The 23,058-nt window shown below is 45.8% G+C and overlaps 1 protein-coding gene across 7 annotated transcripts in view; it reads right to left on the bottom strand.

Moving 5' to 3' along the window:
- MARF1 (meiosis regulator and mRNA stability factor 1) overlaps window positions 1–23,058 on the bottom strand; it is a 39,430-nt gene that overhangs the window by 4,844 nt on the left and 11,528 nt on the right. For 2 of the 7 annotated variants that reach the window (XM_036115505.2, XM_036115513.2), the window contains exons 8-25: window positions 21,986–22,414; window positions 21,627–21,784; window positions 21,381–21,539; window positions 20,153–20,345; window positions 19,254–19,432; window positions 17,599–17,679; window positions 14,807–15,043; window positions 14,558–14,677; window positions 13,688–13,863; window positions 12,160–12,380; window positions 11,292–11,434; window positions 10,981–11,114; window positions 9,451–9,653; window positions 8,571–8,798; window positions 5,005–5,235; window positions 2,432–2,644; window positions 1,123–1,183; window positions 910–1,035 (exon numbers count right to left, since the gene is read on the bottom strand). In XM_036115505.2, coding sequence (XP_035971398.1) covers window positions 910–1,035; window positions 1,123–1,183; window positions 2,432–2,644; window positions 5,005–5,235; window positions 8,571–8,798; window positions 9,451–9,653; window positions 10,981–11,114; window positions 11,292–11,434; window positions 12,160–12,380; window positions 13,688–13,863; window positions 14,558–14,677; window positions 14,807–15,043; window positions 17,599–17,679; window positions 19,254–19,432; window positions 20,153–20,345; window positions 21,381–21,539; window positions 21,627–21,784; window positions 21,986–22,414 — 3,292 coding nt within the window. The remainder of the gene's footprint in view (window positions 1–909; window positions 1,036–1,122; window positions 1,184–2,431; window positions 2,645–5,004; window positions 5,236–8,570; window positions 8,799–9,450; window positions 9,654–10,980; window positions 11,115–11,291; window positions 11,435–12,159; window positions 12,381–13,687; window positions 13,864–14,557; window positions 14,678–14,806; window positions 15,044–17,598; window positions 17,680–19,253; window positions 19,433–20,152; window positions 20,346–21,380; window positions 21,540–21,626; window positions 21,785–21,985; window positions 22,415–23,058) is intronic. The other 5 variants (XM_036115506.2, XM_036115509.2, XM_036115507.2 and 2 more) reach the window with 5 other exon arrangements.

Below are 23,058 nucleotides of genomic sequence, written 5' to 3'. Positions count from 1 at the left end.
TGCTGACAGCTGAGGGCGGGAGCTCCATTCCCATGCTTTATAAAACGTGAAATGCGTCCTCCACATACAGGCCACAGTAACACTTCCAATTAGTGATTACAGAGTCATACAAAGATAAAAGTCTCATATGCAGCAATGGATTCAAAAGTCTTTCAATAAAGTTACAATTGCTACAGAGCTCAAATTAGTCGATTTCTATCTACAAAGGCGGCTCCACATAAAATCTGAGTGGATCAATGTTGTTTTGCGTATTATTTATGCATTATTACCAAGTCTTTCCCAGGGAGGCCCTGTGACAAAGACTCTCTCGATCCAACTTGAGCCTGGCCCTTTTGTGTCCTCTTCTCCACTAGGCCTTGACCTTGGCCTTCCGTGTCTGTCCGGTCCTTACCAAACCCAGTCTTAGGCATCTTGGGAAGTCAGTTCTTCGAGTACTCCCCACCCCTGCTCTCTGACCAAGGCCCTCATTCCTCCACCCCTGATGTCTTCCCCTGGGTGATGTGCCCCCCCACCTCTCCCCTCGCTCTGCTCCTTGATGAAAACATCCCCGTTCATCCTTGTACTCAGAGTTGACTTCCATCTCCCTCCCTGTGTGCAGCAGAGTTGACCCTATTGCAATAGTCTTAAAATACTGCTTAACAAATGTCAGAAAAACTTTTTCCTCTGAAGTCTGAACTGGGCTGACATACTGTCATTACAGGGGTATCAACATCCTTCAAGAACCTGAACCAGGAACCATAAAATGCTATGAAATGCAGGCTCATTTTTCTGTTACCAACCGAACACCAGACTGCTTTCGAGAATACATGAAGATGGTCCACTGTGGTCCTTGCCCCCGCCCACTCCCAGCCCACACCCCACCAGTTCTCCGAGAATTTCGCAAGCTTGGCTGTCTTGTGCCTCGCTTACCATCGCTGCCTGCTTCAAGTTCGAGTTCCACGGCTGTGCGAGATTCGGGCACCTCCGGGAAGCACTCTGTGGCCAAGGGCTGGTTTTCAGGATGGGTGGGGGCAAGCCCGAGTGAACTCAAACGACCTGGGGGACCAAGAGCAGCCGTCAGAAGGAAAAGTCAGTGAGAGAACCGGGATTTCTGAAGCAGGGAGGGGATAGGTGCTTACTTACTTTTCATGTCATTTTTTAACACTACAATTCTCTTATGACCATGTCCTTTTATCCAGACCACCTGCACACAAGACATACTACTGGTTAAGCAGTGGAAAAGGAGGGGAAATAAACCCTAAATCCAGGAAGAATGGGACCTGTTGCACTGACCTAAATATATTAGAAGTTAGAAACTAATGCCAAGGAAAATTTTTCTATACTTTCTTTAGCTTCTAAAGTAATAGAAGCTGGCAGAGACACGCCTCTTACAAGAAGACGTGTAGTCTAAAAATGGTGAGACTCAGCTTTAAAAATATTCTTTAGGGCTCTCAGAAAGACCATCTCCCCAACACAAGTTCTGGTCTGTTAAAGGAGACAGTTCTCACACAAGAATCCTTCCTATTTTCTCCAGAAACTAAATATACCCTAAGAGAACTAATGGGGACCTTCCAGACCCCTCAAACTAAGCTCCTGGTCCTAATCCTGAAACAGAGTCCTCTCTTCAACTCCTCAGCCAAGCAAGAGTGGGAGCAGAGGCCCCTGGCTCCCAGCACTCCCCCACATGCGTCTGCACTGAGTCCCAATCTCAGCCTCCCTGGGTCCTTCACTGTCTCTTGCATTACTTTCAAGAGGGTTCGGTCTCGTTATCACTCTCACCTGGGCTCCGGCCATGGCAAGGGTCCTCACCAAGCTCCCTCCTCCCCTCCTGCTACTCTGGACACAGCAGTGACACTGGTGCTTTTCACACACAAACCTGAGGCTCCCCACTTCTCTCCTCCAGGTCCTTCTGCTCACCCGGAGGAGCAAGGCCCTCTTTAAGTGAGCTCTCACTGCACTGGTAGGTCCCTGCCTGGTTTTTAATGCCCTCAACATTCCACACTACTTGTCACTGCTTTGCATCTGCTTATGCAATCTCCTCTGCCCAGAATGTCCCCTCTTCGTCACATGGTTCATGTCTATAAATCCCTGACATCTCGGCTCTGGAACAAACCTCGAGCCTGGGCATGGGCCCTGCCCGTGGCCCTCCTCAGGGTACCCATGGAGGGCTGCGCTGACCACACTGCCTCGTCACCTGCCAGGTGCCCTGACTGTCCATCACCTGACACCTTTCTGAGGAAGGGGCTGCAACTTACTCACCTGGCATATACGGATTTAATAAAGGCTTGCACAATCAAGCAGAAACGCTAGAATCATTCCTTTAATGCCAACAGTACGTTTTTCAAAATGCCTGCCATTTCATTAGCCTGGCAGCATTTCATGACTGTGTTCAGGAGAGTGAGCCTGGGGCTCTCCAGGAAGATACTCTCCAAGAACCTCCGAGAATACCCACCTGAGGGATTGCTCCCAAGAGCTCTTCCACACTACTGTAGCCATAGGTCTTGGGTTGCAGTGTTTCTCCGACATACTTGGTATAGGCCATGGAAAACTCATGGAGAAAAAGCTGCTGGTAGTGGTAAGTATGAAGTAAAGACCGCACGTTCTTGGCAAACAAATACAGGTTCGTGAGCCTCACACACTCCTCTGTCTTATCATTAGTGAAAACCTGGTTCAAGAGAAAAACGCAGCATTAGAGACTTCCAGAGTGGGACGCCTGGGTGGCTCAGTTGGTTAAGTGTCTGCCTTCGGCTCGGGTCATGATCCCAGGGTCCTGGGATCAAGCCCCATGTCTGGCTCCCTGCTCAGCGGGGAGCCTGCTTCTCCCTCTGCGCCCCGCTTGTGCGCACGCGCTCGCTAACAAAATCTTAAAAAAGAAAAAAAGAAACTTCTAGTGACTAGCCTTGCCCCCCCCCACCCCGCCCCCTCCAGGGAGTCTGGGCCTTCAGCTGAGAGTGAAAAGGTGCCAAGTCAACTTGAAAATGGGCACTAAGCTTGGGAGGAGGGGGCTCTCATTCAAGGATCTCCTCCCACAGAAAGTGCTACCTTAGAGCAAACTTCAATTCTATCTGTGCATCTAAGATGGCAGAGGTCTGGGGAAATAGCGTTGTCAGAAAGGAAGGGAACTGGCCGATATGGGGTCTCAAACAAAAGGAGGCAGTGAGGCGGGGAGACAAATCCTCAGAGTGAGAGGACTGCATCAGACAGCAGGGACTGATGCCAATGAACCCCCTCGCCCAAAGTGGGGATCCAAGGAACTCTGCGCTGCAGGATGACCACATTAGTCTTCTTTAAGGGAAGAAACCCCGAAGTTCTTCTGTCCTCAAGTAAACAAATTTCTTTACCATAAACCTTTCCAGAGTCTTTAATGTGCACTGACAATCTCCAAGGAAGGGATATTTCCCAACCCAAGCTGGCCATGGAAAGCCTTTTGTCTTGGATCATCCATTTACGCTACCTAGAACCACTGTTCACCTTAAAGATAATTAACAGAGCTCTGAAAATGTTGGACGTGATATTGTGAGGACAAACCAGAGCTGGACAGTAGTTAGAGTGGGAAAAATAGTTTTTATTCAAGAACTACTGCAATAAAAGGAAAGAACCTCAGTGCAGAATTGGGCTCCATTCTGAATACAACGAAGAAAAGTGAGGATTTATAGCTAAGGAGGGAGGGGGTATTTGTGGATGGAAAATTACCAAGACATCCAAGGTCGCAGTCTAGTGTAGAAGGCGGCTCCCAAGAGCCTGGCCCGAGTTTGGCCAAGGAGAGAGCTTCTGTCAATATCTCTGAATTATTTAATTATCAATCACATGGTTATATGGTAACAATGGGATAGCACTCTTTTTCCACTTTGCTGGACTTTACTGGTTAATACCCTATTTAGAATCATTGTCTTTTGGGGGACTGTATTAGTTAGGTTTTTGGTGTTAAAGTTGCTTTGGCTTCATAAAATCAAGTGGTGAGGTTTTTTGTTTTTGTTGTCTTTTTGTTTTGTTTTTAATATGGCCTAGAATGGTTTTTAGAAAGTTGGGAGTAATTCTTTTATTTTTTTTTTAACTTTTTTTTTTAAAGATTTTATTTATTCACGAGAGACAGAGAGAGAGAGAGAGAGGCAGAGGCAGAGGGAGAAGCAGGCTCCCCATGGAGCAGGGAGCCCGACGCGGGACTCTATCCCAGGACCCTGGGATCATGACCCGAGCCGAAGGCAGACGCTTAACCGACTGAGCCACCCAGGCGTCCCTGGGAGTAATTCTTTAAAGTTAGTTAAAAATCCAACTGTTAACAACCTATCTGGTCCTGGTGTCTTTTTCACTGGTAAAATTTCAATGATCTTACAGCCTCTCTTGTGGTTAACTGGTCTAATTTTTTTAAAAAGATTTTATTTATTTATTTGACAGAGAGAGAGAGAGCACAAGCAGGTGGAACGGCAGGCAGAGGGGGAGGGAGAAGCAGGCTCCCCGCTGAGCAAGGAGCTCGACGCGGGACTTGATCCCAGGACCCTGAGATCATGACCTAAGCCAAAGGCAGATGCTTAACTGACTGAGCCACAGGCACCCCAACTGGTCTAATTTTTAACTTCTTGGGTCAATTTTGATAACTTGGCCAGGGGAGGGGGGGCTTATTTACATCTGTAATATTCTCCTATGATTCTTTTCATCTTAAGTGCTATTCTTAAAAGAGTACTCGGGTCACCAGCCTTCCTTTCTGACCAGTGTCTGACTGATGACAGCCCCCCTCCCTGCCCCCACACCATCCATCTTGTCAGAAAGCGCTAATAGTAGCAAACTGCAGCCTGGTGTAGCATGAAAACACCCCAGCTCAGGACTCAGGAGGCCGCGGCTTCCCTCTTAGCTGGGCACTCATTTGGGCAAGGTGCCTGCAACCCTGCTCTGACTCGGTTTGTTCAAGTACAAAATGACGGACTGGTCCCTTCCCGCTCTACACCCTCTAACCCAGACCGTCAGGTGCCCAGGAACAGTCCAGCAGATCTCAGTAAGATGGCTCTACAGAACCGTTAGCACTTGTACCTCCACTAAGTAGGGCAGACTCTTCAGAAGTTCAGTCAAGGTCATGAATCCATATTCACAGGGGTTGAGGGGAGCACTGTGGGTAGTTTCATAATGTCTCTTGAGCTCATCGACAGAAAGGTGGGAGGCTCCTTCCCAAGACATCAGCAACACCAGTAGCTGGGCAGTGAGGGCGCGCAGGGACTTGCGGTTGATCAGCTGAATCTGTTTGCCCGACTCCATGTCAGCAATCTGGGGGAACAAGAGTCCCAGAGTTTCCCAGCTCGAGAGCAGCACACTGGGCCACGGCTACCTGACTCAGCTACTATCCTTCGGGCTAGGGAGACCAATAGAGGGAAAACCTCTACTTCCTTCTCTTACCCGTAAGTGAGTGTGTGAGTTTGTTTTCGGCTGCCGTGGGACACCAGAGTGGGAGCTGTACCCTCCCTTTCTGCTGGTCCACAATCAGATACCCATCGATACCAGCCCTCTCTTAGGGCACTCATTCCACTCCCCTATGGAAGGAGGGAAGACTGGCCGGCCGACATCCAGGGGCCCAAGACCCTGAACTGAAGGTTTCTGCGCTCAAGGCGGGAGTCTGGACTGCAGGTGATGGTCCACAGGGCTGCTCTGCAGACTGACTCACCCCACCTTTGTGTCCCAGAGTAGACTGAAGGCCCACTCTGACTAAAGGCACCCGCACTCCTCTAGTCCATCATCACTAGCCAGCAAGTGGGTATTTTCCTATTTGACTACATGTCTCTCCCTCGCTTCTCGAGGAGATACAGGGTTGGAGTGATGAAGTGCACTGGAAGGGGGACCTTCTGGAAAAGACACAGATTAGCAACGGGAGACCAAAGAGCATGTGAAGAAACAGGCACGTGCTAACCAAGAGCTGCAGGCCTTGGGCAGAGGAACAAGTCTGTGAACCGAGCCGCCACTGGACTTAAAACAGGCAGAGCTTCAGTATGCGCGTGCTTAGGTGCTGGTACGCAAACCAAGTTTACTGTTACAGAACTGCCCCCTGTCTGGTTTCCCAGCCAAGACCACAGGTCTCAGTGCCTCAGTAAGGGCTGGGTAATCACAGGCTCGTACTCCCTGGGGCTCTGGGTCCTCAGAGGCAGAGAGGTGAGTAGCACTTGAGAAACCATCACAATCCCAGTGTGTCCCTGGTTTGGACGCTCACCCAGAGCCAAGACAGGAGGTTAGTGCATAGGCCCCCCACCCCACTTATCATGGTGACAGATTTGTGGAGATTTCGAGGACAGAATTCCTCTGCAGACGCAGGGTTTAATCAATCAACAGATTCAAGCCTAGGGGAATCCGGGCCATATTCTCAGATGCCCGGACCATTGCTACAACTCCAGCCTTTCAAGGAGAAAAAAATAAAAACCTGCTCTTTTGATGCTTAGAGACAGCTCCTGATTCTGAACCCATGCTATACAACCGAACCAACTGGGGAGCTTACAAAAAATGCCAACGCTCAGAGCGCACTGGGACTGATTCCATCAGAATCTCGGAGGCAGCGGTGAAGTCCGGGCATCAGCATTTCCCAGAGGCTCCTGGGAGAGGCTGCAGCAGGCAGGGCAGCACACCAGAGCCCCTCCGATCCCTCCCCATGCTGACTGCTGACGCTCCAACTCCCCACTCACCCACCCTCGCTCATCAAAATCTCTGGTCACAGCTTAGACCTGCAATCCACTGGAGCCCACCACTGCCTTCACACGCTGAGTGACGGAGCATCCAGGGGGCCTATCCCACCCCATGGCCTTTCCGTTCCTCACCCACCCCATCTCCAGGCACATCCTCTCCTACTCGATTCCACTGCAGACCCCCATTCCCAGGGCACACTTGTGATTACCGGCTACCGCCCACTTCCCATGTAGCTCATGCAAACCTCCCACGCAGGCCGCACGTGAAAGGAAGCCTGGGGGCAGATGCTGGGGTGGGAGACCGGAAAGAGATTCCAACGATCGGCTCTTCTTAACCCCTTCTCCAGCTTCACCTGCATGGACTCCCATGTCCTCCCAATTCAAGTCCTCTCCCTTCTTTACATGTTCCTCTTTCATCCACCTTGGCGCTGATGGGCCATTAATTCATCGCCTTTCTGGTCATATTCTGGAAGCTCCCTTGTCCCTGTGTCTTTTCTTTGCACCATCTGGCAAACTCCCACCTTCAGCCCAACTGTCTGCTTCCCCTGCGCCTGCACCAAAGCAGCCCTGCGCCACTGAGCGTCCCCACGGTAGTGCCACGGGCCCTGCCATCCCCCTGCGGAGCTCCCCCTACTCCCAGCACCCCTGCCTGAGGTCCCAGTGGGTCCCACGCACCACGGTGGCCACTTCAACTGTGAATCCTGTCTCTTTCAGGTACCTCCCTCCTCTTCCCAGGGAAGAACATCAAACTTACTGCCTCCACCCTCCACTCCCTCCCTTTGGTCACAGAACTAATATCAGGGCTGTGCCTCCTTCCACTGAACGCCGATTCCCAGGCCTGCCTCCTCAGGACCCCCACCCTGCCACCCCGTCTCGCCTTTGGGTATTTATCTTCTCTTCCCCTGTGGCTCTCACACATGCTCAAGTCTCTCCACTGAAGCAAAGCAGCCGCCAGAAAGTGCACTGGCCCACTCCGTCCTGCGGTCTCCTCTCACCATGCTCTCTCCTCCCTCACAGGCACACAAGCCGAAAAGCTGTCTGCATGACCGGTCACCATTGTTATGTCCCACTCCTCCTGCCTCAACCCACTCCGTGTGCCTTTCTTTGGTCTCCACACACTGATGCTGACGCCGTCTTGGCCAGCAACCCTAAGCCCCCCCCACTTAGCTAGGCCTGCAGGTCACGCTAGCCCCTGCCTCACCCGTCCTCCCAGCAGGCGGCACCGGGAGTGCGCCACACTCCTAGTGTCCTTCCTGCTCTCCGGCAGCTCCTTCTCGGTCTCCTGCGGAGGTTCTTCTCCCTTTAACCAGACAGTACATAACTGGATTCCTTCCAGATCTGTAACTGGGGCTGCCCCCACTAGGTACATTTTCCCTTTCACTTCTCCCTCCTTATAGTGAGTTTTCTTGGTCCCGTGCAGGAGGCAGCTTGAAACGGTCCAGCTGCTCTACCTGGGACGGGGAGGGTCAGCTCAGCCCAGGGCAGGATGAGGAAGTTAGCCTCCCCGACCTCCTGTTAACAGCAACAAAGACAGCTGTGAGCCTAGCCTGCTCCTGAATCTACTCAAGTCTGTCAGAATCTAGGAGGGGCAAGAGATCTGTGATTACAGTCTCCCTACAACTTCAGAGACCACAGTCTGCTTAGATGGATACTCCTGAGAAGAAACACCCTCGGATAAAACAGAGACCTCATCGGCTCAAAGGGACGTTACTTTGGCAAGGCCTCTAAGAAACACACAAGGGCAAGTGCAGAACTCTTACCTGTCAAACCAGAGTCAGCTCCTGCTACCTAGTAACGTATTAATGGCATATGAAGCACGTGCAGCGAAGCGGTGACTAGTGCCAGGGGTGAACGAGGAAATGCTAAGCATAGGTAAACACCCCGGGGAAGATGCTGCCGCCACGCTTTCATCCATGAAAGTAAAAATCTGCTCACCTTTACCACATGGCAGAGTTTCTGTGTTAAAGCCGAAATTGAACTGACATCGTAGTCTTGGAGACGAAATGTGTAACCAAAAGTTTTAGCATATTCCGTAAGCAGATCTGTCATCATAAGGCAGTTATCTTTTTGGGACCGAAGGAGTTTGACAAACTGGGCAGCCAAAGCTTTGAATCGTTCCACCTCTGTCAAAGTGAGGATCTTTTCTTCTCCACATTCCAATACCTTGGAAAACACACAGGAGGAGGAAGGCGAGAGTGAACAAGTTGGGATTGTTCAGGGAATTCAACAGCATATAAACGTATACACTTAGTAACTAGGAAGCACTCTGGTGTTCTTTCATGGATATAGAGCTTCAGTTTTGCAAGATTTTAATACTACTGAAATGCACACTTAAAAAAGGGTTAACCAGGTAATGTGTATTTTATCACACACGAGAAAAACTTTAAAAGCACTTTAAGGTTCAAAAATAGTAATGCTAATAAAATTAACAACAGAAATCTGGTTCAACTTCACAGTGGCTTAACAGCTAAGCATTCGAATCACCTCATATACTCATCCCCACTGCCAACCTAAGACATTTGAAAAGTATGGCGCTAATGGAAGAATATTCCATTTAAGAAATCGAACTATTTAATCTTTTTTTTCAATAATTACCCTGAAACAAATTTGAAGGATGATTTCTTTCTTTACTGAAGGAAAAAAACCCCACATTTACCTAAAAATATTAACGAGCCAACAACCTAGCTTCTCTGATCAAAATGTTTAAGGTTTTCCTATTTCCTAACTCACTACTTCCCAGGAAAAATAGACCTGGAAAAGAAAAAGTCCCCCCCCATATTGTTCAGAAAAATATAACTGGAATCTCTTCACTCACTTGTAAAATATCAGGTATGGCTTCAAAAAGTTCAAGTAGTTTGGTGAACCCGTAGTATGCGAGTTTGCACTGCCGGCCAAAGTGGTGGTGGTAGGAAGGGATAAATTTGTTAAAGGGCATCCGGAAGTGCGGCTGGTGCCGTAGCAAATCAACAACATCCTTGGAGAACTGTTTTGTCCTTTCTATTTCATCCTGGGTACGCTCTTACAAAAGAAAAAATAAAAAAATAAATCAGTCTTCTTCCATTCATTTGGATTGCTGGATTAGTCCTATGCACAGATGACAAGAAATAACCATCTTTGCCTTCCAAACACCCACAACCTAAAACAAACAGGTTCATGTTCTCTCTGTGCAGAATGGTTTTCAAACTCTCTTGAGGGCACACCACCAGGAAGCTAGGAGACTATTATGGTATACTGTGAAGGACACATACACACCCATGTCATTTGGCCTTGCAAGCTGGACGTATTTTCTCTAGCTCCCCGTCCCCCACCCCTATCCCGTATATATGAACATGACACATATCCAGCTCTCTGTACTTGAAAAAGTAACCTAGACATTATTTCTATAAAACTGCATTTCTGAATAGCCACACGCTTTTTGTGTCTTCTTCTGATCTTCAGTTAAAATTGCTAGCAGAAGAGAATACAGGCAACAAAAGTTTAACAAAAATACAGGGGAGAAAAAGCTTCAACTTTAATTTTTGTTTCTATTCATTTTTAAATGAAAATCGGAAAACTGACATTACTCCAAAAGCTTTGGAGTATTATGATTTCATGAACGTCAGCGTTCTGCAGGAACACAAGTTAAGAAGCACTGATTAACGATACTGGGAGAACAGGACAGTAGGTAGATGTAATTTTACCTATCTCAGCTCCCAGACTTCAACCGGAATGACCGAAATGTGAAAGATGAAACAAAACATTTGCTTGGATCTTCTTCCTTCGCAAGAATGCACAGTCAAGTAGCTCAGTTAAAGAGAAGAGACAAGCAACAGCCATGGTAACTGACTCTCAGCTGGATAATTATGGTGACAACAGCCACAGACAGGCTGAAGAAGGCATTTCAAGAAAGTGCTGCTTATGCCCTTCTTCTCCCTACAGTGAATCCTAAAAAACCAGTTTGCTTTTCTTGTTGGCAAGTCGCTGCAGCTGCTCTGAAGAACCTCAGATCCACTGCACAGCGATAGTTCTCACAATGCACTTTCCATGGAATCTTCAGGAACCATGGAGGTGGCGGAAAGGATATAGGAGTCCATGTTAATAAGGTAAACACTGAGGGCGCCTGGGTGGCTCAGTTGATTAAGCGACTGCCTTCGGCTCAGGTCATGATCCTGGAGTCCCTGGATCGGGTCCCACATCGGGCTCCCTGCTCGGCAGGGAGTCTGCTTCTCCCTCTGACCCTCCCCCCTCTCATGTGCTCTCTCTCATTCTCTCTCTCTCAAATAAATAAATAAAATCTTTAAAAAAAAAAAAATAAGGTAAACACTGAGATACGCAACTGTCTTCCAGCATATTTAAGTCAACATACCTCTCTTGGGGATACAAATCACCATTTCATTATCTTGTTGGGACAAGCAGATGGTAGTGTCTGGTATCTCTGACACGATATCGATCAACTCACAAACACCATATTCAGTGACATCCCAGTCTTTTGAGAAACACCTAGAATTTAACCAGGAAAATGGGTGAAGAATGAGAAATATCCCTTGCTAAATTAACTTTTAAGTCTTCCTTAAAAATGCTAAGCAGAAAACGTTAGATAATTATTTTAAATTTGTGGGGAAAAAAAGTGTTTTGAAATATTTGCTTTCCTTTTTTTCCCCCTTCTCATCAACTCACCAATGATAAGCCTGTGAGAACTCCCTTACAATGACCTGTTTGCTGGCTTGGGATTTGAGAAGTTTTAGTAAATCCTGAGTAAAGCGCTTCACCTGGGCCCTGTGGGTAAGGGTCAACAAACGTTTGGAGCCCATTCCGAGAATCTGCAAATCAAACACTTCGATTATTTATACTTGTCAGACCTTGGCACGTACTGACTCTCTGGCTGATGGCATTCTCTCTCTCTCCTGTTACTGCTCTCAGAGAACAAGTCCTTTTATACATGGTATCTGCATTTTCAAACGCATGAAGATCAACGGAACGTAGATGGTCAAAATGAACAACTGCTCAAGTGCCTGGGACCCCCACCCCCTTTTTGTTTGCCCTTTATATCCCTTCTCAAATAGTCATGAGTATAGAAATAAAAAGCATATTATTAATCTGGGCAACTAATTTTGTCTACAAAAGACAGCTAAGGTGTTCCAGGCCATTTTATAAGTGGGAAGCTGTTTTATAGGTAAGAAGCTATAGAACACTCTAAATTAATAGGGCAAAGACTCCTTAGGAACCAATGCTAGGCCCCAGCCCAGGAGCTGGTCTTTAACTCATTGATGAGAGCTAAGCCTGTGTTCATGGCAGCTCCTCTTTAAGAGTGAACAATCCTGGAGAGGCCTGGGCTAGGAAGAGGAAGGTGAGTCTACAGAGATTAGAAGGAAAATACTCCTCAGTGCTCTAAGGGGTTCCTTCTTTATGTTTAAACTCACAGTTTTCTAGAAAAACTGAGACGCCACCTTGAATGAGGTTACCAGCTATCCTGTTTCCTGGAAGGAGCCAAAGCCACGGAGGAACGTTCCTGTCCTTAAACAAGTAATCCTTAAGCTTTCCTTACCTGCAATACATGAGGCACGGCTTCCAATAATTCTATCAGCTTGGAATATCCATAGTCTGATACCCGACACTGCTTTGCAAAATGGTGGTGGTAGGACGGGATGAAATTACTAATGGGGATGACACAGGACGGTTGGCTCCTCAGCAGGTCAATCACTTCCCTGCTGAACTGGATCAGCTGGGGGTTGCCCACAGGACTTTTAGAACGCAGAAGCCAAGGGTCTAGACAGGGGGAGAAAAACGGAACATGCCTAAGATAGGATTTCACCCCTAAAAGAAAGTTAACTAACGTCACCCTCCCTCGCCTGAGCTCAACCATGACCAAGGAGATGAGACCAAAGGGCTGCTTTACTTCTCAGTGTCTATACTCAGGTCCCATATAATCTACGGGCTAGCCCAACTTCTTTATGGGCTGGCAGATGCTTTACTACTACTTCTCAAAGTCCTGTAGTCAAAGTAAAGCATAGTTCAGCAGTGTTAAAGCAGAAGTGATATTACACAGGACGTTTGCAGCTTATAAACTGGTTGTATTTCAAAGATTCATTTGTAACTTGGTCCCATGGAACATACTTTCCCACAGAAACAAAGTTATAGATGGGCAGCAAGCAGGTAGCCCAGAAAAGCCTAACAAACCCGTAGGGAAGCTGAAAACATTGCTCAGGGAACCATGGAAAGCGGTAACATAAAACTAGCTGATATAAAACTAAGAAAGAGGTTCTTGCATTTATCTTGAATGTCCATGTAATCAAGAAAAAGTTTTAATTATGAAAGTATAATCGGATGGAAACCTTTCTACAAGACTGGCAGGCTAACGACAAAGGAGAAAGAGCACAAGTATATGGGAGCCTGTGTGGTCTAGGACTGAGGGGAAAGGCAGGAGAAAGTGGTAAGCAGCTCTGATACAAACATTTTTCCTTCCCTGGTAATCCTTACCTTTCTTGCCATACGGGGAGGAGCAAAGGAGGAAGTGTTTGGGGTCAAAGAGAAGGACACACCCATAGGAAGGCAACAATTTTCAGTGCTGTTCCCAGGCGGCGGGGTTAGACACCTGCAGCCCAGGGGAGGCCCAGAACGCAGAAACTCACCCAAAGCTAGGTTTACATTGCCTGGTCCTTTACACTGGCAGCTAAATCTGTTTTCATATTTATCAAAGTCAGAAACGTTGACCAAAATGAATTTCAAAGGTAAAACTGCATTTAGAGGTATTTCTTTCAAATATGTGAAACGATTTTTAAAAGGCCAGTCAACTGACAAGCCAAAAAGCTTCACGAAATTAGGTAGGGCTAAAGAGATTGTAACTGTGAAATGTGGGTTTTAAATTTTTTTACAGAATTTATGCTGGTCCTTGCAAAAAGTCTGGTTCTGCCAGAACTTCAGCACTTTAGAGAGTAGTTTCAGTTTTTAAAAGATCAAAGGAGACATTCACGGTGCTTTGCGCTTGGCAAACAGTGCTGCCATACAACATAAAAGCCAGCAGGCTCCTCTCACGGTAGCCAGTGGCTCAGAAAAACCGAAAGCCTGACTCCTACCCGTGTTGGGAGGCGGGGGCTTGTTGTGAATCCATTTGACCACTTTGACGCCATTCTGTGCAGTGGCAATGTTGACACCTGGAACACAGGTGATGAGGTGTTCCAAGGGAACACCCCCTTGAGTCTCCTGCACTACTTCCAGTTCACCAAACTCAGCAGCGTAACAATCTGGAAAGCTGAAGTGGGGGAAAAGAAGGCTAATCAAAATAATGGAAAAGCAAAGCACCTGCTAAACTGAAATCTTTAATAAACCCATTCATAAACCATTTCTCCTTAAATCTTCAGGATCTGGGTTTGAACGTGAAAATTCAGGTCCCAGGGAGGGGGGAGACCATCACTGTGGCATTGACCTCTTTGATGCATTCTGAGGATACCAGAAATACCTGGACAATGTTCCAGCAGAGGGTGTGAGAAACAAGGCAACTGGGTTCCAAGCCAGTTATTTACCTGCTTAAGGTATCAATGGCTTTAGGGCAAACTTTGTCCCGTGCTGGCCCCTATATTAAGTGTACCGCGTGGCCCACGGGATGATTACATAGCCTTCTGAAGAACACCTCTCTCTCAAGCTTTACAATCTACTGCTTGAGGTTCTGTACACCCTTGCAGCACGCATGCATACGTCTAGTACAGCGTTTACACTAATCTCATCTCTGTGGGGAAAAAACGTTCCTATTCATTGCTTACATTTCTAAAAATCAGCACACACACAAATTTTTTTCCCATTTCAGATATACTTTGACTGCACGGTGCTAAAAATGTTAGGATGAAGCATTCTATAATACTCGCTTGGGAAGAGGTGTGGGCAGAGGGCAGACTTTCTAGAAAGAGGAGAACCAAGGCATCATATCTCAATGGCTTTGACATGTTCACCTTAATAAAGGCACAGTGCCCTCGTGAGTCTGCAGAAGACTATGAACCTGGGGTGCAAATGTCTTCAACGAGAGAATCACAAAAGGAATCTTATAGGAGTCTGGATCAAATTCATGCTCACTACAGAAAAGAGAACACAACAGTTAGCTGACTTTTCTCCGTGGTCTAAAACATTTGCAAGGTAACTGTAACAGATATTCCATCACCTTATACAAAAGGATGATTTCTAAAGGGAAATGAGTGTTATACCTGAAGTCCTTATTGGAACAATGCTGTCTGCAGACAGGCTCATGATATTCTAACTCTTCAAATATAATTGGGCTGCAATTCGTCGAGGAGCCATCATGTGACTGGGAAGACCCCAAGGGGCTCTGCCGGGCCTGACTGCTCGGTAGGAGACACACCAGTCTGCCATTCCCTTGTTCACGGATTGCGACCGTGTCTGTTAATTTATATAAATCCGACACATTCAACTTGTGTCCAAACCTAAAAGCGAGGAAAAGGAGAGATAGGCTGATTTAGAATGTTTTTCTTTGATTATACAGCAATGCCTATGTATCTGATGAAATAAAGGGCTATTGCCAAGAATGGTTCCTCTGTCTCTTCAAAAGTAAAACTGGAATAATTCTACTATAAATTCATTCACTACCAAACCAGTAATGCTTGGCACTTCTTCGAGTCACCTCTGGCTCATTGCCCATTAGTCACTATGTCATTTGGTACTTATTCCTCGAACCCTGCAGTTTCTGTAAATGACCTCACCTAATTTTCTGAGATGGAAAGCTATCTGATAATGACCTCTTTCAACCTGGTTCCCCCAAGCTGGAAATCCCTCTGTATTACCTACCCCTCTCACCATGTCTGCTCTCCTCCCTCAGAAGAGGTGTACTTCTTCCCAGCTACTCCCTCACCTCATCTATGCCTCAACCTCATGACCCACACTCCCTGAGGCTCAACTCCTCAATCATCCCCCTGACGCAGGTCTTTCACACTTGGAGCTTAAAGCCACAAGGGGTGCCTGGGTGGCTCAGTAGGTTGAGTGTCTGCCTTTAGCTCAGGTCGTGATCCTGGGCTCCCTGCTTAGTGGGGAGCCTGCTTCTCCCTCTCCCTCTGCCTGCCGCTCCCCCTGCTTGTGCTCTCTTTCTCAAAAAAGAAAAGAAAAGAAAAGAAAAAAAGGCACAGGGTCAGAAGGCAGACATGTTTGAGTTCACATCCTAACTCAACCTGTGTGGCCTTAGTCACCTTCTAGAACCAATCCAGGCCTCAGCTTTCCCAAATGCAAAATGGGAATATACCTACCTCACAGGGTTGATATGAGGATTAAATGTTATGTCTGGAAAAAGCTTGGCACACCTTAAGCGTACATTCAACATTGGCCGTTCCAGTGGTTTCTTCCCAGGGCCCCACACTGATGCTCACACGTCCCCCTGACCAAACGCGGTCTCACGCCCTCGCCCTCACTCACGCTGTCTGCCCCTGAACACATACACCCCTGGTGCTCTCACTCAGTCCTGTAACCTCGTCATGCCTCTAATGGAAACAGCTGCTCTCTCGGGAGCTGCTCTGCCATTTCACCATCCAGTCTGTCAGCCTGTTCCCCCCAGGATTTTATCCACAGGACTCTGTAGGGATGGCTCTCAAGTCACCAGCAGCCTCCTCCTCCCTGCCAAATCTCGCACCATCCCCACACGTCCTGATGTCACCCTCACCTCTGGGTTCTCTCCCACTTCCCGTCCCTGGTGGCATTTCATCCAGTTCTGCCTTTCTCTGGGTTCCCTCTCCCTCCCTATCTGCTCCCCTGTCTTTCATGATCCCCTTTAGGAAAATAACTGCCACAACTCTGTATCTCAAGTGTCCAAAACCAAGGTCAAAAATTCACTGTACCTCCCAAACATGCTTTATTTCTCCATTTCTGGTTTAACCATACAACCATCCTCCCAGTCATCTGGGGCAAAAAACCTCAGAATCAAAATGACCTCTACTGTTTACCTTGCCGGCTGCATAAAACTAGTCACCAAGTCCTGTCTCACTGACGACTCAAACTTGGGTGTTCCAACAGCATCTGCCCAGGCCTGGGGACTGGTGTCTGTCCCTCCACTATCTCCCTCCCTGCCCTGTCCATTCCATTGCAGACGGAACCATCACCGGAAAAATCTTCCTGAAGCGTGGTTCCCGCCACCACACCTCCCCTCTCCCTCCTCGACTCAGGGCTCCCACGGTTCACAGAGTAATAGTCCCAATCCTTGTTCCTTCTATCCTCGTAGCAGTTTCTCCTCCCTGCTCCTCCTTTAGAACAGTTTTCTTGGTTCTATAATGATCTGTGAGTGTTTTCTCTTCCCTTCTAGACATAAGCTCCTCAGGGACAAGGGTTGTGTCCTCTCAGCTCTGCGTTCCGCACAGAGCCTGACACTTTCATTCCACTGATACTTGCTGAGCACCTACTAAGCCCTGGGCACTGAAGAGACCATCCTAAGTCCTTGTTGTCCTGGAGCTTACAGTCTAGAAGGTGTTCAAAAATGTTCACTCAATGAAGAACAAAACTCATCGATCAATTGGAAAAAAAAAAATGAAAGTACAGCTTTAGGGACTGAGGTCTAAATTTAGTAAAAACGAAAGTTGTTATGTTAAAATCAAAATCTGGTGGGGCGCCTGGGTGGCTCAGATGGTTAAGCATCTGCCTTCGGCTCAGGTCATGATCCCAGGGTCCTGGGATCGAGTCCCGCATCGGGCTCCCTGCTAGGCGGGGAGCCTGCTTCTCCCTCCGCCTCTGCCTCTCTCTCTCTCTCTCTCTCTCTCTCTCTGACTCTCATGAATAAATAAATAAAACATTTAAAAAAAAAAAATAAATAAAATAAAATAAAATCAAAATCTGGTTCTGAATCTGCATACCATTGCTTTTATGTCTTTTCCTCCACCAGGCTGGAAATTCCTTAAGACTAGCTACGACAGCTTTATGCCAATCACTAATCAATACAGGAATTGTGGAAGCTGACGATCAGTATTGACTGGATCAATGAGGAAAAAAAATAAACCTAACTTACTTTTTTTCATAGAGATCTGTAAATTTAAAAAGAGGCAGACAGCAGGCAGGAGCATCCTGAAGAATAGACATTGTTTCTGAACTGTAAAACAAAATTGCACTCAATCAGAGAACAGATGTCGTTGGACATCAACAGATGATTTCCAAGTTGTATTTAAAAAACTGAGCTCATAAAATTAACACAAAGTACAGCTGACCCTTGAACAACATGTGTTTGAACTTCACGAGTCTGCGTACATGTGGATTTCTTTTGATCGAGGCAGTACAGTTCTGTAAACGTATGTTCTCTTCCTTATGATTTTAGTAACATTTTCTTCCTTCTTACTTTTTTGTAAAAATACAGTATATAACACATATAACATACAAAACAGGGGTTAATCCATTGTTTATGTGAGTAGTAAGGCTTCTGGTGAACAGTAATTCAATTAATAGTTAAGATTTTGGGAGCCAGAAGTTATGTGCAGATTGCTGACTGCATGGGGAGGGGGTCGACACCTCTAACCCCTATGTTATTCAATGGTCCGTGCAACATAAATTTACCAGTTTCTGATATGTCAAAATTAATTTTCTGGAAAAACTTAAAGAAATTACTTTAGGGACAAGGTGATTAAAGAATATAAAGTCAAGACACCCTGGGATTTTTACCAAACTCAAGCATAGGGCTTCTCACACCTGTGTATCAGAAGAACACTGACTACTCTATGAGACAAACACCTTGTTAACTCAGAGTAAAAAGCAGAACAGCTTGAATGTCTCCTGCCACGTTGTGGTTCATGTGGTTCATGAATTCCACATGGGTGTGGAATTCCCATAGTTGAGGATACAAAACTGAATACAATGTATCATTCCAACTATGGTTTTAAAAAAGAAAAAGGCAGCCAAAAACACTCAGAGGGAAAACAAAAGGCAAACTGTTGAGTGACTGGCTTTGAGCCACAGGATTATGGATTTCTCCCCCTCTTCCTTTATGTTTCTGACCTTTCTGAAGTTTCTTCAATGAGTATTACTTTTATCCTAGGGGATAAAAACCGTAATTTAAAATAATGGTGAAGTACATGTCACAGAAAAAGACCTCTGAGAATTCAAACAGATTTTTAGGAGTGAGTTCTGTTTTACTAGTTTCCCCCAAAACAGGGAGAGCCGAAGAATCACCAAAGCGCATTAAGAATAAAATCATCACCAGATTCCTACAATTGACATAATCATAATGCAGACTTACGGAGTGTCTATTTGATGTTAAGGATCTATCTGCAGGTTGAGAGCTTGGAGCTTTGTAGATCTACCCTTTACAGACAAACCTACCTTCTCCTAAGATTTGGAGGTAGTATTTCAGACTTTCCAGGCTTATAAACTTTTATCATAGAGGGCTATTTTTAGAACCTGTTCTGGATATGTGGTGTATTATTTTACTCCTAACTGCCTGCCAAGTTTAAGCTGTACCTCCCCTTTGAGGAATGACTTGAACAAGAGTCGAACTATTCTAACTAACTTATTGCTAACTTCTAACTTATTTGTAAGCTCTACCAATTAAGAGTAAGCACTATTGCATATGTAATCGCCTAAGAGGGTTGGGAGAGTGATCAAATCTATTTTCTTATTTCCAAAGTTATTTCTGGGCCAAAATGTTATTTCCTGAAATAAATGGTTTGTTTTTACCTCAGTAAAGAGAGTGATTTATTAGCAGCTCCTGTGGCAAGTGAGACCAGGATCTTCTTGCTGCCAATTTTGTATCTGTGGAGGCTATTCACCGCACTGATTGCTTCTTGTAAGTTCTCCATCTGAACAACAGCCTTGAGCTGATAATCTGTATGGGGGCTGAGCTCAACACTCTTCACCTACAGCAGTAAAAAGGAAAATGGAATGCTATGTCTACCCAGAACCCTGTCATCTTAAAACTGAAGGTGAATCATTAGGGAACACGTTTGCGGACTTCCGTGCTTCTGTGAGGGAACTTGTCCGAACTCTACACTTCTGCCAAGCAAAACCTAAGTGAACTAGAACTGGGTGACCTTCAGGAATATGAAACTGGCCTGGCCTGCCTGCATGCTCTGGCACACACAGCACTCCCATGCAGGCTCAGGAGCCAATACATGTGAGGAGTCTTTGGGGTCTTCTCTGGACCCTGCAAACACCTGGGGGCATAGCCATTTTAATAATCTGGAAAAGGTGCACTTATAGCAAACAGCACCTAAAAACTGCATCAATACAGTAAGATGTTAACAAAAACAGCCAACGTTACTTTAGAATCCTATTTCTGTATTTTAGCAGCCAGAGCTAAATAAAATCCATCTGTGTTTTATTTCCCAAAGTGCCACTTATTTCCCTGCCCATGACCATAAGTGCTTCTCCACTAGGTCTCTTGCTCTCTGGGGCTTTGTCCTAAAAACTGGATGTACAGCATCACCATGAGCAGACCAAAGGAAAAAGGATGGAGTTCAAACTCATTCAGTAATCCTTATATCCTGGCTGTGGTTATGTGTGTTGAATGACATTCTCTTGAGTTGGAGTGCTAGCAAAGGGTAAAAGAAAGGCAGGAACAAGAGAGAAAAGGTTACCTTGCCGTGCCTAGAAAATGCTTCCTGCATGAGCTGCTGCAGCTCCTTCCGGGATAATCTGTAGTCGATGTTGCTGATCTGGATGTCAGCACCATTTGCAAATGGGTCTGGGCTGTCGGCACCAATGCTTGGATTTGCAATGTTGAAAGCAAGCGGGGACGCTCTGTTTAAAAGGTTTGGAGACATACTCCTGCTTAAGACATACATATTAAATTATTTTTAAAAACTGTGATTCTATTTATTTAGTTTGTATCATTTAGGCTTTGCTCAAAGCTATATATAGAAACAACTTTCCACAATACAACCAAACTAAATATTTGGTTTTCAAATGTATATTTATCTTAAATAAACATGGATTTAGATTTATTGTCAAAGCACTACCTGTTGATCCCTATTAACAACCAGTACATGATTTAATATCAAATATTCTTTCACTGGATTATTTAAAACTAAAGACAAAAATTATAGGTGGGCCTAATGAATTAATTTTCCACTTTGGGTATTTATTCTTGGTTAATTAGCCTGTGATACTCATGTAAGTCATTTAACCTCTCCCTGGCTCTGAAAATGCTAGATATCCTTGCTCATGTGTTATAGTCTTTCTCCAGATCAGGAAAACTTTCACGTGAATTTTAAAATGTAACTTTACAGATCTAAAGTCACTTTCTGGAGCGAGTCTTCACCAACTCAGCAAAAAAATACAATGCTTGAAAGAGTTCACGTGATGCAACGTGGCCTTATGCCTCCTGTCCTCCAGGCCCCCAGAAGTACTCAGTATGAATTTGGAGAACTTAGGTAAGTGTTACTTAGGTAATTACAGTGGTTTACAGAGACCCTTGCTTTTCAAACAGCTCCTGGTAATTACCCTAGGAATAAGAATAACCAATGCGTGTCCAGTTTGGGCTTTTTCCACAACATGACGAAGAGAGGAGGACACAAGTAAGGACATGTTAACATGCCTCCCATCCAGGCCAGGGACTCCTAGACAAGTTTCTCTGACCTCTGCCTACCCAGATTCCCACGTGCAGGAGGGAGAAACGGTGAGAAGCACTGTCCCCAAACGCTAGCTAAGATTAACCGAGGAAAAGGGAGGCTGGAGGAGGAGGGGTGGAAGACTCATCGTTTACTTTATGTACCCCTGTATTGCTTGCATTCTTTTAAACAGATGTTATTTCGTAATCCCTCCTATTGCAGGTAACTACCCCCACGACCAAAAAGCTAGACTCACCGAGAAGACCATGACTGTGCGGTGAGCAGAGGACTGACTTGCCTTGATGCGATCAACTTGCTAAAAGCCGATGGGTAACTCACTTGGAACGGGGTCTCCTCTTTATCTTTTTTCTCTATGGGAGAACTGGTGACACTTCGGGCACAGAGGTTCTCTTTTCTAATGGAGAGAAAAAGTGACGGGGAAGGGTCACTGGATTTCCTTCACATTAGACAATCATCTGTGAGAAAGAGTAATGGAACCTACTTCGGATTGGTTTTGTAAGCAGACTCTGCTGTGCCCGAGTTTTTAGCTGCGGGCGCTGCCGCACTCAAGCTTCTGTGAAGAGGTGCCGCCGGCCTCAGGTTACCTTGCTGGGAGTCACTGTTTCTAGGCCCGGTCTTCGACTCCATGCGGCACAGCTCCTTAAAAGAGACAAGCGCGGCGGAGATGAAAATGTAAGTACCCAACGTGTCTTAAAGCCTGTCCAGGAAACATGGAACTCTGAGTATGGTCAAAAATGGAAATAAAAAAGGACATGCCAAAAGCAAGCGGGCATATCAAACACAGACACAAAGAAACCAAACCTACCATAAACTTCAGAAAGCAAGAGGTATCAAAGTTACCTGTAAACTTTTAACATTTGTGTTTTTTGTAGTAGATCCAGAATTTGCCTGCGACCCTTTTCCAGGCGTGGCTTTGGCACTGGAAGATTGTTCACTTGTATCTTTGATGAGGCACAATTTTGGATTCTTAAGTTTTTTGGGAGACTTCGCTTTATCGGCAATTGCACTGGAACTCTTTGTCTCACAGAGTTCTCTAGTTTTTGGAGTAAATGACACAATGATCCTATTACCAAAGACATCTTCATTTTCCATTCGCTTCTGAGCCCGTTCCGCACTATCTTGGTTTATGAAGCGGAGAATCGCACTGCAGCCTGTGATACTCAGCACTTTCCCACCACAATTATCAGACAGGCGCCTGAGCCTGTTGCTGATGCTCTTGCCATCTTTATTTGCTGGTAGGTTATAAACATAGAGCAGAGTGTGGCACTGCTGATACAGAGGAGAAGTGTTACAACAGGTTAACTCAGGGGCACACGTTCAATTACACAATTAGAACAAGGAGTGATCTCCAGACTGAAGCTAACAGCCTTAGCCTTGGAGGGGAGGTAACAATGATGTAGAGGGGAGAAGGTAAACTTACTTAGACTGAAAAACACAGAAAGAGAGAAATATACCTTAAATGATCATTCTAGTGAATGAGAATGGCAAGATTTAAAGTTCTGAATAATCAAGTCTTTTTTTTTTTTACCATAAAGAATAAGGATCTCAAAAGTGGACAATCTGTTACCTAAAATACTACAACTGACTTAAAGTCCTTTAACGTTAGAAAAGGGAATGCCGATTTCTTCAGGAGTCACATATATATTCTCCAAATAGCTTAAAAACAGCTCAACACTGTCGTAAACATGCTTGTCCCAAATCAAGACCTTAAGAAATGCTCACCCTGCTGGAAATATGCTCACATTCTCCTAGCATGTGGCTCAACGAGCTACAGCTGTAGCAATAACCACTACAAAATGTGCAAGTGCACGTGCATGGTGGGAAATGAAACTGTAGTAAACAGGCCCAGGGGTTTCTGGGGCTTGAGGATTAAATGCCTAAAAAGTGTACAATTAGGGGCACCTGGGTGGCTC

This window comes from Halichoerus grypus, chromosome 6, assembly GCF_964656455.1.
Source record: "Halichoerus grypus chromosome 6, mHalGry1.hap1.1, whole genome shotgun sequence".
Taxonomy (NCBI): Eukaryota; Metazoa; Chordata; class Mammalia; order Carnivora; family Phocidae; genus Halichoerus; species Halichoerus grypus.
The sequence above is the reverse complement of the archived record's forward strand: the minus strand, read 5'-3'. Positions and strand labels throughout refer to the sequence as shown.